Here is an 18,596-nt window from a genome sequence, read left to right as displayed (position 1 = left end):
CTGAGAGGTGATACAGACTGAGTCATTGCTGTAGACCCAGAGTTCTACAGAGGTTGTATCTGGATTGATACCAACCAAGTATATTGAGAGAACATGAGAGTTCTAGAGCAGTCTGCACGTAGGTGATACAGACTGAGTCATTGCTGTAGACCCAGAGTTCTACAGAGGTAGTATCTGGATTGATACCAACCAAGTAAATTGAGAGAACGCGAGAGTTCTAGAGCAGTCTGTACATAGGTGATACATACTGAGTTATTGCTGTAGACCTGGAGTTCTACAGAGGTTGTATCTGGATTGATACCAACCAAGTATAGTGAGGGAACGTGAACGTTCTAGAGTAGTCTGAACCTAAGTGATACAGACTGAGTTTTATTTTAGACCACGAAGTTCTACAGAGGTTGTATCTGGATTGATACCAACCAAGTATATTGAGAGAACATGAGAGTTCTAGAGTAGTCTGAACCTAGGTGATACAGACTGAGTCATTGCTGTAGACCACGAAGTTCTACAGAGGTTGTATCTGGATTGATACCAACCAAGTATATTGAGAGGACATGAGAGTTCTAGAGTAGTCTGAACCTTGGTCATACAGACTAAGTCATTATTGTAGACCATGGAGTTCTACAGAGGTTGTATCTGGATTGATACCAACCAAGTATATTGAGGGAGCGTGAGAGTTCTAGAGTAGTCTGAACCTTGGTAATACAGACTGACTTACATTATTGGAGTAAGGCATTTACTACAGTACTACAACATATTTATCATATTTAGTATATTTAGAGAAAATCAGCAGTTAATCCAAAATCTTAGAAAATTGAAAATATGCCAAGACGGATTACTGTGAAGTTTATCACAATATCTCAAGAGTTATGAAGTACTGCACAATATTGCTGAACATATCAATTCAAATCTAAATTAAACTAAATTATTAAAGTTACCGAAATTGGAAATTCTTTTTTTTCGAAATCCTTTTAAGAAAACGTGTAACATTATAATTTTTGAACATATTTTATTGAAATGCTTAATGTGGTTTTGCATTTGTCGGGAGAATTTGTTATTGCTTTTATTGAATTTGACATAAAAGAGATCGCAAAGCAGTAAGTTTGCACAAATTTGACCTTTTTCGGTATAGTTCAGTGGAAGGGGGCATTCCCACCCAATCAGGACGGATTTAACAAAAATGCATAAATCAAAATAAGTATTTCCTCCCAATATTTCCCAGGCAAACAAACTGATGGTTTTTAGCCAGGTTATGCAAGAGATGTCAGGATATTATTGACAGTTAAGCAGTAAGTTTGCACAAATTTGACCTTTTTCGGTATAGTTCAGTGGAAGGGGGGGTTACCACCCAATCAGGACGGATTTAACAAAAATGCATAAATCAAAATAAGTATTTCCCCTCAATATTTCCCAGGCAAACAAACTGATGGTTTTTAGCCAGGTTATGCAAGAGATGTCAGGATATTATTGACAGTTAAGACAAACTACGTGAAAAAATCCAAAAAAGTTATGAAACACATAATGTTAAAAAACAATGAAAAATGTTGATTACATGATAAGATTATCGTTTGTGGTGTCTGTAGGAAGTATATGCATTGAGACCCACAATATTATTATGGTAGGATGACGACATGTACAATATTATAGTAGGATGACGACAATTACAATATTATGGTAGGATGACGACATTTTATCCATATTTGACGTTGTTAAAACAAACAATTTCACAGAGTAGTACACTGCATAATTGCTGTGTTTCATGTAAGTTAGACTATATTAATTCAAAACCTGAGTGTAGAAGTCGTCTTCCTATTCCACAGTTTTATGGGCCTCAATGCATCATTTATGTCTGAAAGTTATTTTAAATATCGTGAGTTAAAGAATTTTCGTTTTCATTAAGTCTGCACTGGCAGAACAGTACGAGAATATTATGCTGTATATCACGAAACCAGCCAAAAATAAACAAAAGTTGCAAGAGTAATATTAATATTACTGCAACATAATTATGATTTACACACTTTGGAAATCAATCAAAAAGTATAATTTGTCAAGGAAGAAATATCGTATTAAAACTTTCAAGAAGTTTGTTTAAGAATAATTTTCTAAGGTGAGGGGGAGGGAGGGGGCGAGGTGGTATTACAATTAGACGAATTTCCCCAAAATTTCAATGGTGTTATAGGGTGGATGAACTAAAGTTAAAGTAAGAGTATGAGTCAATTTCTATTAATTTGAATCTATGAGTCAATTTCCATTAATATTTTTCTATGAGTCAGTTTATATTAATTTCTCTCTGTTAGTCAATTTATTTTAATTTGTCTCTATGAGTCAATTTCTATTAATTTCTCTCTGTTAGTCAATTTATATTAATTTGTCTCTATGAGTCAATTTATATTAATTTGTCTCTGTGAGTCAATTTCTATTAATTTGTCTTTATGAGTGAATTTATATTTATTTGTCTCTATGAGTCAATATCCATTAAAATGTTTCTAAGAGTCAACTTATATTAATTTGTCTCTATTAGTCAATTTCTATTAATTTGTCTCTATGAGTCAATTTCTATTAATATGTTTCTATGAGTATATTTCTATTAATTTGTCTCTATGAGACAATTTTCATTAATTGTCTCTATGAGTCAACTTATATTAATTTGTCTCTATGAGTGATTTCTGTTAACTTGTGATTATGAGTTAGAAATTTTAATGGGTTGGTTCATGGTGTAAAGTGTATCTGAGGCTCTGAAAAAAAAATATATTTTGATAATCATAGATGGTTCTTATTCTTATTAGATGGTTCACAGAAGCTATAAAAAGCCTAGTTTAAAGTGACCCTCTAGGCAAAGATAACAATTCACGATTCACAATAGTACCCTTGAAACCTTTATCTGGTCAATATTGTGCAATATATTGTAGCTTTCTAGGTTTCAAAACATTTAACTTCTATCTATATAATAAAACAAGACATTCGTATATATATATTTATATTATATATGTTGTATATACCCGGCCAAAACGGCTGGACCGANTAAGAAGAAGAAGAAGAAGAAGAAGAAAAATAATAATGATAAAGATGATAATACTAATTATTTGAATATTGTTCAGTAAATAACAAAACAAATTAAATATAGGTATAAAATGGATAACAACCATTTATCTAATCAATATTTTTTTTTAAACTTCAAATTTCAAATCTACTTATTATTTTAAATTGTTAAATTGAATCATTTTCAGATTTTGGTTTAATTTTACAGTTAGTAACACACAGAAGGATCAAAGATTAATATTCAACCTAGTAAACATTAGGAAAATATTCAAAACAAAAAATGTTTTTAAAAGTATGTTTTTAATACCTTTAATAGTTCACAAAAATAAATTAAAAACTTTCAACCGTAAATGACAAAATAAATTTTTTGAATGAATTAAGATTATTGACGTATTTCTATCTATAAATTAGATGATTTATTCATAATTTGTTTATGATTTTTTATTTTTTCTACATGAGCAATGCGATCATTTTTTACACAAAAGTCGGAACTTTGGTCGTTAATCTTAAATGCGTGGTGTCGATATCTTATGTGATCACTTTTAAATTTAAGGATAAATGCTTGATACCTACTCCAAAAGAATTCACTCGAGGCGTATCTATCCAGATCTACTCGTTGCCAAGATCAACCAGGACTAACTCTTTGATTCTAAATGCCACACAGGCAATGTCTCAATCAGACTTAAATCCCCGGCTCTAAAGGACATACAGTTTAAATCTCAACCAGGCTTAACCCCCTAGTTCTAAAAGCCCCAAAGGCAATTAAAATTGCTACACAGGCAATTTCTCAACCAGGCTTAACTCCCTGGTTCTAAAGAACACACCGTCCAAATCTCAACTCGTATAACTAACGAAGATCCAAGCTTTCTTTTTCTACCGATATATTGAATCAATGCTCTAGGCATAATCTCATAAACTATCTCTGTCAATCAGGCACTAGCTATCAATGCTAAAACGAATAGCAAGATCTCCCGTTTGTATGTTTCAACGGGAACAAAAGCTTTCTTTCATGCTTAATATGCTCATGATAGCTTAATCAAAAGCCGAGTCTCAGTCAACTAACTTTATTCAATCTCTTAGGCTACAAAGTTTACAGAAATTGACGTGATTCAATTCCTATGGTGTTATTGATATCACATAATCAAGACCATCGTATTACGTAATTATTGCACAGTTAAAGTTTAAGGTACGTGTTTAAAGAATTCAAGATATAATAGTTAATCTATCTCTGTCCATATTTTATAGCATAATTTAAGTATGTCGCATGATTTAAGCTAATGATGTCATTATGTCTAAGTTTAGAACATTAAATCATTTGTAATGTACAATGTACTGCAAGTTTAGAGAATATCATGTTTACACGCTTTTTGATACATGATTACCCCGGTATCAAAAAATGTAGATATTAGATCAACGCCCGATCCAAAGATTAACATACAGTTTAACCCAGTACTTAGGAGACATCGAAAGAAGTTATAAAATTTACTGCTGCAGATATTTAGTTTTTATTAATTGAAAAATTATATTTAAAACGATTCTTGCATATTTACATGGCTATTTATTTATTATTACAATTACTGAGATTAATGTATAAAAGTAAAAAAAGATGCCAATACGACACTTTATAAAATGTTTTGATGTCTCCGAAGTACTGGGTTCAAATGTAGCAAAATGGGTTCAAATGTAGCAAAAATCAGACACCAGAAGAAAAATTGGTTCAAGCGTTGATCTCATATTATGCACAGCAAAAATAAACATAAAGCCACCCTAACAAAAGAAGAAGAACAAATCTTTAATTTGTAAAATGGGTCCGACATGACATGACAGACTAGAACATCTGTATCACCAAATGTGTCTCATTATTTCAGAGCTGAAAACTTTAGAACGCTGGATATCAAGATTAATGTTTAAACTAATGGTTTTCCTGGTTTTACTAAACCCACGATTATTTTTAAACGCATTCAATATCCAAGAATTCGATGTATCATGTTAAGATGTACTCTTTAACTTTTGAAAAACCGGTTTTGATTTCTGGTGTTGATAGTGTCATATAAATTGAACTAAACATCGATTGAACGACCGTAAGTCTTGGATTAATGTTTATTAAGACCAACGTTCAAAATGACATTAGTCCTAAAATATTTTTTTTTTTTATAATTTCATATTAACATGATTAAATTTATATCTGTTTAAATACTCTAAAAGCCGACTTGTGAACCAAAGTGAATAAATAAAAATAACTTTGCTTGTGAACAACTGAATTTAATTCAGTCGGATATTAGTCCAATCGATATAGCATTGTATCTGTTATTGTTATCAAACCTAACTTTTATACAATAGAAATATCCAAAAAGAGGATTATAAGAATAAAATCAAAATTTTGTACATTATATAATCAGATTAGTTGCGATCGTGATTAAGGATATCTCATTCTAAAGTTTTCAGCTCTGTACTCATTATTTACTGGGTAGAATCCTCTCAGGGCTAATTAGATTTAATGGAAGTTGTAAATAGATTTATCTCAATATTTGTAATTTTAGGCATTGGGACATTTCATAGAAAGACATTTCATAAAAACAATATCATAGATAGGACATTTTATAGAAAAGACATTTCATAGATAAGACATTTCATAGATAGAGCATTTCATATACAGAGAAGATTTTTCATAAAAATAGGAGATTTTTTTTTACAAATGATATTAATTCTTGTTTTTCATTTTCATATTTTCTTTTTTCTATGGAAAATCTTCTCTGTATATGAAATGTCTTATCTATGAAATGTCTTATCTATGAAATGTCCTATCTATGAAATGTTCAATCTATGAACTGGCCTATCTATCTTTCCATCATCATATTTTTCATATTAAATTAACATTTACATTTTCTCTTATCTATGAAATGTCCGTCTATGAAATTTCCTATCTATGAAATGTCCTATTTATGAAATGTCCTATCTGAAATGTCTTTCTATGACATGTCTTTTTATGAAATGCCCAACGCCCAATTTTATTCTCGTTTTTTATTATTATTTCTAAAACTAGCAAATTTGGAAGTTATTAAGTTATTTTTTCTACCTTTTTATCAATTCTAATCTATTTTTGGAGAAATTATTCACTATTTAAAATGAATATTCAACAGTAAGTGGCGCAACCTTCTATCACAAGGGTTAACCCCTGTAGTTAAGTCAACGACGAGGTAAGATTTATATTTTTCTAAAAATCTTTTTACTCCCTGCACCCCCTCTCTGCACCCCCTCTCTTATTTTGGATTTTTGATCATTTCCCTTTTTTAGGGTATTTTTACAGCTTGAATTTATCTAAAGGAGAAAAAGAACGGGTTTCAAAATATATAGCTCTGCGACAGCAAACATATTTTAACTTTTTTTAAATCGAATTTTTAATTTCTTACATTTTTATAATTAGTCACAGCATTTGCAATTGCAATTTATTTTTTTGGGCCGGTATGTATCTGCATCACGTCAAGCTGAAGTAAATTTCACGTAAGTTTAAATTCTTGTATCTTTTTAATCATAGCTCCTTTTATTTGAAATTATTTTTTGATTTTCTGATACTTGTGTGCACAATCAAGGCTAGAGAAGCTAAAAGGTCACAAAGTCGTACCCGTGATGTCGAAAGAATTTGACCTGCTCCCCCCCTGTCTATAGTTCATGTTACTATATAGTATATACAGAGTACACTGTATGCAAAAAGATTTATAAACGATAAAAAGTAATAAAGAAACAAAAACATAAACATTTTAGGCTAGGTTACAGATAAATTGGATATTTCTAATTTTCTTTCTTCGGTTTTCTTCGTTTTCCCTATTACAGTCAGTGTTTTTAGAAATGCAATTTATTATTTTAATTCACATCATTTTTGGAGTTGCAATTGAACTATGTTAATCTACTTTTTTTTAATTTCTAGTTTTCAATTTATTTGTATTCTGTTCTGCCTAACCCAGGTTTTAATTTCCCTCTAATTGACATATTTCAATTGATTGGCTCTTCTTATTGATTGACGTCATCATTTTTATTTTCTCATTTTGCAATCAATGCTTTCAGACCCAACATTTCTGAACTAGGTTTTTTTAATGTTAATTCCGCTACATTGCCCCCATCAACAAATGTTTAAGTTTTTACAAGACTTAGTGAACTAAATAGAACTATAGGATTAGTAACTAAAAAACTTGATCGAAATACTTTGATTTCTAATCATCTGTCAGATCAAAAAGTCACAGTTTGAAATGTTAAAAAAATTAAAAAAATTACGAATCTAGTGTTCAGTTTTTAACTATGTTTATATTTCAGGCCAATGTGGCAAAGAATGCCAACAACTCACGTGTTTTATCACAGGTTACACTTTTGCAGGGAATATTTCAATTGAAAAATAACGTAAAAATTACAAAAAACACTTACGCAAAATAAAAAAATATTCGACTCATTGCATTGATATACGGCTTTCAGACTCGCATATGTTATATCTTAACCATATAAAGGCTGGGGGGGTCTGAATCTATGTATAGCCTGGTGGGAGAAGCGTTTGTCGCTCCCCCCTAGAAAAAGGCCTTAGATAATAGGTACAGGGTTGAAATGCTTGTTCATAGACCCATAATTTCATGGCCAGCCCAAAGAAAAAAAATTAGACCGATAACTGTAATAGTTTGGGTGCTAGGGAGGGTGGAAAAAATGTCTAAAAAGTGGTAAAAAATGATAAAAATATTTTTATCAAAGTGTGACACATGTTTCTACATGCATTTTTCAAGGGTTTTTCAAAAATATAGAATTTAGATCTCTAACTGTAGCTTTAGTCACACGATCATGGGCTATTTTAGATTTTTTTTCACAGACCCGACTTTTTTCCACCCTGTACCCCACCCTAAATCCTTTTTCTTAAAAGTCACAAAATTTCACGGTGATAGTGTCAAAAATGAGGGTGCTAGGGCAAACAAATTACAAGGTTAGGGTTAAATGTTTTTTATCAAAATTTCTCTTATTAAAGAGCTTTCGAGAAGAGGAAATATGTTTTGGATTTTTATATATGTAACCAAATAAATTTGTTTTCTCTCCTTTGTGCGTAAAATGAAAGCTGGAGGAACTACTAGGTCACAAAGTCATGTCCCATGAATTTTCCACCCTCCTTCTATATCTAGCTCACAGTGTAATCGGCATATTATAAAAACTAAACTAAAATTATTTCAATTTTTATTATATCAATCAATCTTTAACATATACAGTGTAGACGATTATAACAATGCAATGAAGACGACTTTTGATTTTAATTTTGATTTATTTCAAGCTGTCAAACGAGGGGAGGAAGGCCGCCAACCACAACAATTGCTCGTCCGAGCCACATTCTCCTCATATTCTCGTCCGAGCCACCTCGAAATCCTCGTCCTTTCAATAATATTTTTTTTAAGTGTCTAATTCTTCCAAATAAAACTATTTTTTGATAATCAAGCCACGTTGAGGCATAAATAAAATTTCAAATTTTTGTAAATCGAAAAGAAAAGTTTCAATTGAATTAAAGATTTCATGTTTGATTTCTTTAAAAATGTTCACCTTTTCTAATAATTCCAAGTTTATAGAACTTCAATCTTATTTGTTAACTATAGTGAAAACCATAGAATTTTTCCGGAAGGTTCCATTGGGAAAATTATAGGCAGAGGTATGCCGAATATTTTGCTATTTATTTTATATCACGAAGGTCAGCCATTACGGAGGCAGAAGAGTTTTACCTAAATAAAGTTTGACATCATTCTCATGGGTTTGAAGATTCCAACATGATATAATTGTAGACTTGGTGAGAAACCCACGTATAAAGAACTCAATAAAGGAAACTTTACAAAGAGAAACTCAATGTAAGAAGCCAGGTTGAATCGGTTAACGCACCAACTTTGCACAGACATTTATTTTACATTATTATTAAATACAAACTGCAGGATCAACTGTAGTTAATCTTTGAATCATAGGTGAAGATAATTCTCCTCCTGGAGACTCTGAAGATCTTATCAACCCTTCTCCTTCGATCCTTCATCAAGACTGATCATTTTCCGGGGCACAAAATGGCTGTTTAGTTTGCTTTCTCTGCCGACGAAAGTTCTGTTATCTGTGCTCTCTAGATACAGGGTCAATAGGGTTCGAATCTCAGCTCTCCAAGGAAGTTTCCTTCCACGTTGGTACAGATGCCAAGTAACGGGTTAAATTATTGTTATTCATTTACCCAGTCTTCAACTGATGATAAGGCTTGGGTTGAATGAACTATGATACAGTATACAATCTATATACATCTTTGGTGGGTTTACAATAATCATTGCAATACTTTAGTTCATGCATATTTTATGCCCTAACGTGGCCAGATTTTCAAAAAATAGTTTTATCTTCAATAATTGGAAACGTTTTAACACAAAATAATCGAAGGAAGAGGATTCCGAGGTGGCTCGGACGAGAAAATGAGGAGAACGTGGCTCGGACGAGAAATTGTTGTGGCTGGCCTTCCTCCCCTCTTCAAACAGCATGGATACACACAAACATAGAAGTCAAGAGAAGCTGTCTATCAAAAAAGCTTCTCTTTGATTACGTGTAAACAATTGTATTTTGGAATAAGCTTGTAACAATTCAAACTTAATTTAAAAAGTGGTCTTCATTGTGTTGATATTACCACTGTACGAAGCCGGTAGACCATATTTTGTAAATATTTAGGCATCGTACATTATTCAAAATTCATTCATTCAATTCAATTCATTCAAAATGTTCCAAAAATACATCTTTAAACATCGAAGATGACATCAATTTCGTCACTGAACTCCCATATGTATAAAGAATTAGGGCGCCCAGTTTAACAATCTTAAGCTTGATGACAAAGTATTAATTTTAATTTTAAACCATTTTTAAGTGTTTTTAACATGTAACATTTATATTCAAGTGACTCTCCTTTATAAAGACCAGTCCGATTCACAACGGCACCCTTCAATGCTGATCAAGATTTTATGATCAATGTTTCTATTTTTGAAATTTGATTTTTTATAATTGTGACTTGCTGATTTCTGCTTTAAAGGGTACCGTTGTAAATCGGGAATACGCTTTTGATTAAAGATTGGGCGACGAAAAAACAGTATACATTTGATGTAACTAAGAATGTAGAATTCGTGCCAGGCCCTGTATTTTGAATTAGTTTTGGTTTAGGAATTTTTTTTTCGATGTTTTGACGGGACATAATTACTTGTAATAAAATAGATTTGATTATTATACCACAAGAAACCTTGTAAAAACAACAATAAAAAAGTTAGAAATTATAAAAAATTGGGAAACTATGGAAGTTTTCTTGTGAAAAAATTTTTTCTTAATTTTTTAACTAAACTTTATAATTATGCCAAGTTTTTTTCTCGTCAATTAAACTTTTCAAATTTTTTAAAAACATTTTTTAATAATTTTTTTATTGTTTAGATCCCCACTTCATAATAAGAATTATGTTCTTAGCTGGGCATTCTCCTTTGATCTAGAGGGAGAGGTGAGGATATAGAACAAACTAACAAAATTATATTTAAAATTTGTTTGTCAACATAATTTCAAGTGATCCTAAGATTAGTGAGTTGCATGGCCGATTCACAACGGTATCCTGTACACCTTTGTTTGTGTAGGAATATAATAATATTTTCGTTTATTTTTGTTTTTAACATTTCGTATTCCGTCATTTTCTTATAAATGATGGGTCACTTGAAATTCCGTCGAATCTACAAGAATTTGTTTTCCTTTGTTATATCATTGGTACATTTTAGATTTGAATTAAATCGGGAAACATAGAAAAATCGATTTTATTCTATTGGTAAAACTGAACATAACTTGTTTTAATTGAATATAACTTCCATTCGAAACAGAAGTTTTCTAATCCTTGTTAAATTGAGTTTTGAATTATAACTTCAAAATTTTAGGTTTTCTCCAGACTTAACCTAATTTTTCAAAGGTTTCTTGATTTCTTCAATAATAAGGGGTTGAAATAAAAAATAACCACAGATCTAATATATTTTATGGGCTCTTTTGTGGACTTAGGTTTCAAAATAAATCGTTCTTTGGTTTCTTCAATATTTAATATAACATGAAAAAAAGTTCTTGAATGGTTTCTTAAATTAGGAATCTAGGCATTAATTCAAGAATCAACGCAAAGGCCCAATTTTTTGTAGAGCCTCACATCATTCCAGGAAAGGATTATAAATGATCAAATTTAGATTTTTGAAAATCCATGAAAAAATATCAAAAAATTCTCAAAAATTCTGTTGTTTTTGTTTAATAATTTTGAATGAGAAATTGCCGCAGATAAAGCAGCAATTAAAAGTCAAAATCAATAAAATTTCCCTGAGGCTGAATTTTACGAATTTGAATTGCGTTTAGATGAAGTTCAAATATTTCGTAATTTTGTTTTAATATAATTTTTATGTTTAGGTTTATCAGTTTGCCATGTGTCAACCCTATTCCTACTCAAGGAGCAAGATTATTCTTTATTTAAATTGCGGTGCAATTGAAGTACCGAGCCGACCTCTAAGCATCTAGAGTAATGTTTATAATAAAAATACATATATACATATACAATGTAAAAACTGGACAGTATACCGAATAAATGATCCCATCTTAGTGAAATTAATTTGGTTGCTTTGATTGGATCAAGGAATTTATAAAAGGCGATCAAGGAATTTATAAAAAAGGCCGAATTGCAATGGTACCCTCAGCTCTTAATTCTCTTAATTTTTACACTTTGACCCCTAGAAGTATGAGTTCGCGGACTGTACAATTCTTGGTGATTTTGCGTACATAAGCTATCTATGTTTATTTATTTATCTATGCATAAATTCTTTTAATTTTCTACATTGTCTATTCTGTTCAAATCCGCTAGACACTTTTAAATAAAAATTATACCAAGGGTCACTAGAAATTCAAAGTAAATTTTCTTTAAAATTGAAAATTTTGAATAATTATTGTCCAAATTTTTAGACATCTTCTGTATCTTCAAAATCTATTCTCAAACTCTTATAAATTTATACACAGGTAACTGTAACATAAGTTGTCAATCATAAACAATTATCATAAAGAACTTTGTGAATGGTGTGATGTTAAATTCCATAAATTGCCAAAAGGAATTTAATGAGTCTTTGCCACAAACTCAAGATTTCTAATCTCTAAATCTTTACAAACTGATGGTTACACCTTGCAGCTTCAAAATAAGATTATTTGATCGTACAGAATTCATAGTTTGAAATATCTAAGGTCTTTGACATTGGGTTGCAAAAATATAGGGGATCAGAAAATCAGAGTTTAAAAATTATCAGTAACATTAAAGAAATGTTTTTTTTTCAATTCCTCCTGAGGACCTTAACTTTTCCATTTAGAGGTCTGATACAATTTCAAAAACTTAATTATATAAAAAGATCAGCCTAATAACACCTCAACTTTTAGGCCTTTTTTCTTAAAAAGTTTCAAATCAAATGAAAGCTTACATTCTTTAAACTTTTCTGTTTTTTATATTTGTTTTCTACATTTAGAGATGTTCTGGGGTTAAGTGTTATGGAGCGAGAAATAGATCTCATAACAATATCTCATCCTAACAATCTTTTACACAGGAAAACTAGCTTTATTTATTTTTGATTTATTGGAGAAAAACAAGCTCGAGACTTTTAAATCGGAGGAACATATTTTAATCCGTCGAAATGGATTAACACCTTTCGAGGTGTGGCTATTGGCTAACATATACTTCCAAAAATGTTGTATCATTAGAAACGATTTAAATCAGTCCTCTTGATTACTACAGCTTGGAATATGTATTATACAAGATCCGTTTATACAGGGTTACCCACAAAGGGAGAATTAAGAAAGGACTTTTCAGATTTTAAGATGTCTTTCTTCTTACAATTATTGTTTACCAGTTTTACACAGAGATAAGAGAGTACAGAGATTTTCTATATTTTCTACAAGGACTGGAGTACAATACCAATTAGAAAACATCCTCAGGATTTGTAAGAATACTTTGGATACGTATAATACAAAATCTTCAAAATAAACTAAATTCATCAATTTTGTATTTTCTGTTAAAAGTTTCCTTATGTTTCTTTAAAAATTGAAAAACTTAACCCCTGATTGGATATTATTTGCACAAGATGCCGTTAGATGTCAGTCAAAAACCTGTTTGTGAAAATGTAGCATGTCTTTACGGTACGACTATATAGGCCTATAGTTAGCCTGCAGCCTGGGGAAGCTGTTTAGCAGTCCGTTTTATACTGGTTTAAATCTAATTAACAGATCTACGTATTTACCTTTATGCCTGGCCTAGCAAAGCATATGAAGTCCGAATCAAACATGCATAAGGGACTGTCCTTGTAAATATAATTTTATAAATTAAGAGTCATTTGAAATTACGTCAACAATGCCATAATTTTTTTTTATATTTTAAGAAAGTATCATCCTTTATGGGCATTCGTGTTTATTCTTCCTTAAAGGGAGTGACCGGCTATGTAAGGTACTGAGTATGCAGTGTTCTGGAAAACTTCTTTCGAATTCATTTGAGACATATTTTTAAAAGATCTGTAAACTAAATTCTGAGCTTAAGCGCAAATTCGACGTTCAAAACTCCTACTTTGGGGGTGGATACGTTTTCAGAATTAGTTTTTTTTAAATTATTAATTAACGACAACAAAAAATAAAGTAAAAATTATACAGTAATCTAATTAGATGGTTAGGAACATATTTCTCTAAAGATTATTTCGTTTTCATAATTATATTGAATTTCTTATTTTCTTTGAATTTATTCGCAGATTTCTTAAAATTCTTCAAATGTCGTCTTTTCAATAATAATTCTAGAAAATCTGCGGAAAATCTTTGTGAATAATGAGAAACCAGAATAATGAGAAAATATAAACTAATAATTGAACAAGATTACTTATATTCGATGATAAGAATAATTTTTATTTTCTTAACATGTTCCTATACATGACGTCTGTAGAACTTTCTTACATTTTATGTCGTCGTTATTAAATAATAAAAAAAAACTAATTCTGGAAACGCATCCACCCCAAAGTAGGAGTTTTGAACGTCGAATTTGCAGATTTACAGATCTTAAAAAAGTTAATGTGATTCAAATGAATCCGAAAGAAGTTTTTCACAACAGTGCATACTCAGTTCAACTACCTTACAAAAGCCGGTCACTCCCTTTAAGAAACTTAAATTGAACAGAGGTAAAAACTTGTGTGCCTAGGCCCAAAGGAGTTACGCGCAGCATGCTCTTTGTCTGTCTTGTAATTTAGCTCTTGGTAAACGCGTAATTCTTCTTTGGGTCTCTGCCTCAGGGCTATTATGAAGGAAAAACGCCTAACTCTTGAAAAGACGATATCAAGTGTTATATCTAAATCACAATATTCCAAATAAAAGCAAAATTTAAATAGAAATCAATTTTTTAAGTCTTAAGTAAACAATAGTTTTTTTTTATTAACTGAGATTCATTTGATTAATTTTTTTTCTTGGATTATATTTTCTTTCATTAATCCTAGACTCAATTTTATCTAGAAACATCACAAAGAGAGAAAGAAAAAAGTTCAGCTAGATACGTAAAAATGAAGGTCATTTTAAACTTATATGTTTACAGACCCTTTAAGTAGAATTACGTTTTTTTCTAGTTTTTAAAGACAGAACTGGATCAAATTTATCAAATTAATCGGATGTTTTCCATTCATAAAAGGTCGTGAAGCTTGCAATAATTTGGGTTGACTATATTAATAATAAAACTGGTTTGAACTGGTTAAATGAATATAGAATACAACATGACGGAGATAATCCTCGGTAAGTGTTTCTATTTATCCATTATAGAAAAATAAATCTCAACAAAATAATAGAGGGTACTTTTAATTTGAGGATCACCGATTAAATCTTACTGAGCTGAAAACTTTGGAATAAGATATCCCTAATCACGATCGCTTAATCTGATTATCCGATGTACACACTTTTGATTTTTTTCTTATAATCCTCTTTTTGGATATTTCTACTGTATAAAAGTTGTGTTTGATAACACTTACAGATACAATGCTATATCGATTGGACTAATATCCGATTGAATTAAAGTCAGCTCTACTCACAAGCCGGCTTTAGAGCATTTATACAAATATTAATTTAATCATGTTAATATGAAATTATTAAAGAACATATTTTAGGACTATTGTAATCTTGAACGTTAGTCTTAATAAACATATTAATCCAAAACTTACGTTCGTTCAATCGATGTTTAGTTCAATTGATATGACACCATCAACACCAAAAGTTAAAGAGTACATCAATTAACATGACACGCTAATTTGTTAAATTTTTAACTTCTTTCTTGGATATCGAATGCTTTTTAAAATAATATTGTTTTAGTAAAACCAGGAGTTTAAGCATTATTCTTGATATCCACCATTCACAGTCCTCTGCCGCTTTAGTAATTGTAAATTGGCGGTACAGTTCAAAGTAGGACTGCAAAGGTTGGCCCAGCTCGGATATTCTAATGTACACCGGTGGGACGTGCATTCTAAAGTTTTCAGCTCTGTTTTCATTTCATTTCTCCCTTGTGTGCGATTACTATCCTGGATAGCGCGCTGAAGATTATATTAATCTTTACTCTAAGCTAATCTATAATGTTTAAATAAAAAGAATTTTGTTTAGAAAAGTGAAAGTCGTCTTCATATTGGGCCGTGTACATCCTGGGGAAACTCCTTCATCTTTTGTAATTCAGGAATTATGGATAAATAATTTAAAAAATATTTTTTCAACATTGTTTTATGATTTGGGTCCGCAAAACTTATACAGTGTGCAGTCCTTTTTTATACAGGGTTACCCACAAAGGATGAGACTGTATAGACGACGATTCCAAGGTTAAATCAAATTTTCTGCATTGAAGATAGTCTTAAATGGCTTATTAAATGATTTGGATAAGAGAGAGAAAAGTTTGCAGTTTTAGGGAACCCTGTACAGAAAGAAACAATGAGTATACATTTCGTGCAGTCGTCTCCGAAGTCTCATTTTTTGTGGGTAACCCTGTCGACTGTAGTTACTACAACTCTCATCACCATGGTTTAATTTTCACACAATGTTTATTTTAAAAATCCATCTAAAAAGTTATGGGAAAGAAAGTTTATAAAAAAAAACTGTTCAGGTCCTGAGGTCAGTCAAATAAAAACACGGGGGAAAAAATCAAAATAAAAAAGTCGCTCTAACAAAAGACTTTTTACTGTGACTTTAATGGAATTTACTCTATAGTTTAAATGTTATCGCTTTTTGCCATATTATTTTGTGGACCCCTGTAGTTTGTTTTAATATTAATTATTTATTAATTTTAGGGTTTTATTGATTTTCTTACAAGCTCTCATGAGGTTGCAATATGTTTAAGGAAAAATAGTTTAATGATTTATATTTCTATATTTCACAATTAGACACGGCTGTTAAAGTGAATGATGTTAAATATTGATGATAACATAGTTTTAGATAATAAACCAATATTTATGAATGGTGAATGACTTTAAAAGATCAATAATTTTAAAATTTCGCCTATTCTTATTTACAAGGCTTTTAAAGGCGCGAAATTTTCTTGTAACAATTTTGTTTTGGGTCATGTGAGTTGCAACAAAAAATTGAGCCCGTTCGGTTCTTTAGATTTAATGTTTTCTCCAAAGTTATTGAAATTTGTTTTTGCGATTAATTCCCTCAAATTCACAAACTGTCCCTTTAGAATATATTATGCGTGAAGAAACAGTTAAACTATTGAACTGACTAGGGAACATATAGTGTTCAAGATTGTTCCAATGCTAAACCCAGTCGGCGTTTTTCTAGGTAACCAGAGGTAAATATTGTTCATTTTACTAGAGAGTTTTATAGGAAACCAGAGGTAAATATTGTTCATCTAGCTTACTAGAGAGTTATCTAAAAAAAATAGTGGTTTGTGGGTCCGGAGGGTATGGCTAGAGGGATGGGAATATAATTACGCTGTTCCTAATGTTTTATTTGTTTGTTTAGGTGCAATCTGTTGGGACAAGATCTAAATAGAGCCTGGGCAGATACTCAAAGGAATATTGTTCATCCTCATCCTCATCCTCATCCTCATCCTCATCCTCATCCTCATCCTCTTTCTTTTTTGTTCTTTTCAGAAAGAAATTCTGTCAATTAACTTCCTTGTCCTTGCTTGAAAACTACTCAAATATCCTCCATATTTTTAGATGAACTGTATGGTATAGATTATTCCTTATCCTTGCTTGAAAACTACTCAAATCTCCTCCATATTTGTAGATGAACTGTATTATATAGATTATTCCTTGTCCTTGCTTGAAAACTACTAAAATCTCCTCCATATTTGTAGATGAACTGTATTGTATAGATTATTCCTTGTCCTTGCTTGAAAACTACTAAAATCTCCTCCATATTTGTAGATGAACTGTATTGTATAGATTATTGCTTATCCTTGCTTGAAAACTTCTCAAATCTCCTCCATATTTGTAGATGAACTGTATTATATAGATTATTCCTTATCCTTGCTTGAAAACTACTCAAATCTCCTCCATATTTGTAGATGAACTGTATTATATAGATTATTCCTTGTCCTTGCTTGAAAACTACTAAAATCTCCTCCATATTTGTAGATGAACTGTATTGTATAGATTATTGCACCCTGAACTTGATCAACTAAAAAAACAATTGCTCTACTATGATAATCATCCAACCTATAAGCTTGACATGGTAAATAAAGATGAATAAAAAACAAAAGAACGGATAAATCTCTTCAAATTGCAATTTTCTTATCCATATTGTTTTGCAATCCGCTTTACAATGAGACATTAGATATTTCAAAGTAAGACTACTTAATCTAGACACTGCAGTTGTGTATTTAAGGAGAAAATTATTATACGCGAAGCAAACACTCTCTTTAAAGGTCGTCTCTAATCTTTCAAATAATTTGCGGCATTTACTCCACAACTGTCCTAATTTACATAAAACATATAGAAATAACGTATTAATCTCTGTTTGTCTGTCTGTGTGTGTGTATGTCCGATCATATCTTGCTAACCCCTTGACAGATGTGCCTCTAGTTTTGATTAGAAACTCGTTAGAACCACGGAAACGTTTTTTAGCTGCGCTTGGGTTAAACATTCTAAATTGAGTGGATTGACTTTTACGCGTAAAACTTCACGCAAAGCTGGGTTTCCAAGCAGTACATAATATAATTACAGGTTTTGGATGTTCATGCGCACACGGCTCTGACGGGACTTTTTATTTATGGAAACTCCTACGAAGATGTTTACAGGTAGACAGACGAAGATGTTTACCGGTAGACAGACGAAGATGTTTACAGGTAGACAGACGAAGATGTTTACAAGTAGACAGACGAAGATGTTTACAAGTAGACAGACGAAGATGTTTACAGGTAGATAGACGAAGATATTTATAGATAGACAGACGAAGATGTTTACAAGTAGACAGACGAAGATGTTTACAAGTAGACAGACGAAGATGTTTACAGGTAGATAGACGAAGATGTTTACAGATAGACAGACGAAGAT

The 18,596-nt window shown here is 31.2% G+C and overlaps 1 protein-coding gene across 1 annotated transcript; it reads left to right on the top strand.

Annotated features, from left to right (window-relative positions):
* Positions 1 to 3,231: 3,231 nt before the first annotated feature.
* Positions 3,232 to 18,584, top strand: LOC111700864 (cytosolic carboxypeptidase 6). The gene is made up of 14 exons (XM_023471923.1): positions 3,232 to 3,299; positions 6,180 to 6,236; positions 7,348 to 7,392; positions 10,483 to 10,546; positions 11,476 to 11,516; positions 12,022 to 12,075; positions 12,570 to 12,647; positions 14,830 to 14,856; positions 15,712 to 15,781; positions 16,386 to 16,435; positions 16,820 to 16,885; positions 17,059 to 17,109; positions 17,697 to 17,775; positions 18,267 to 18,584. The coding sequence occupies exons 3-14, from the start codon at positions 7,352 to 7,354 to the stop codon at positions 18,342 to 18,344; spliced, it is 699 nt and encodes a 232-aa protein (XP_023327691.1). The 5' UTR covers positions 3,232 to 3,299; positions 6,180 to 6,236; positions 7,348 to 7,351; the 3' UTR covers positions 18,345 to 18,584.
* The last annotated feature ends 12 nt before the right edge of the window (positions 18,585 to 18,596 follow it).

The sequence above is a fragment of the Eurytemora carolleeae genome, unplaced genomic scaffold, assembly GCF_000591075.1.
Source record: "Eurytemora carolleeae unplaced genomic scaffold, Eaff_2.0 scaffold366, whole genome shotgun sequence".
NCBI classification, from domain to species: Eukaryota; Metazoa; Arthropoda; class Copepoda; order Calanoida; family Temoridae; genus Eurytemora; species Eurytemora carolleeae.
The sequence above is the reverse complement of the archived record's forward strand: the minus strand, read 5'-3'. Positions and strand labels throughout refer to the sequence as shown.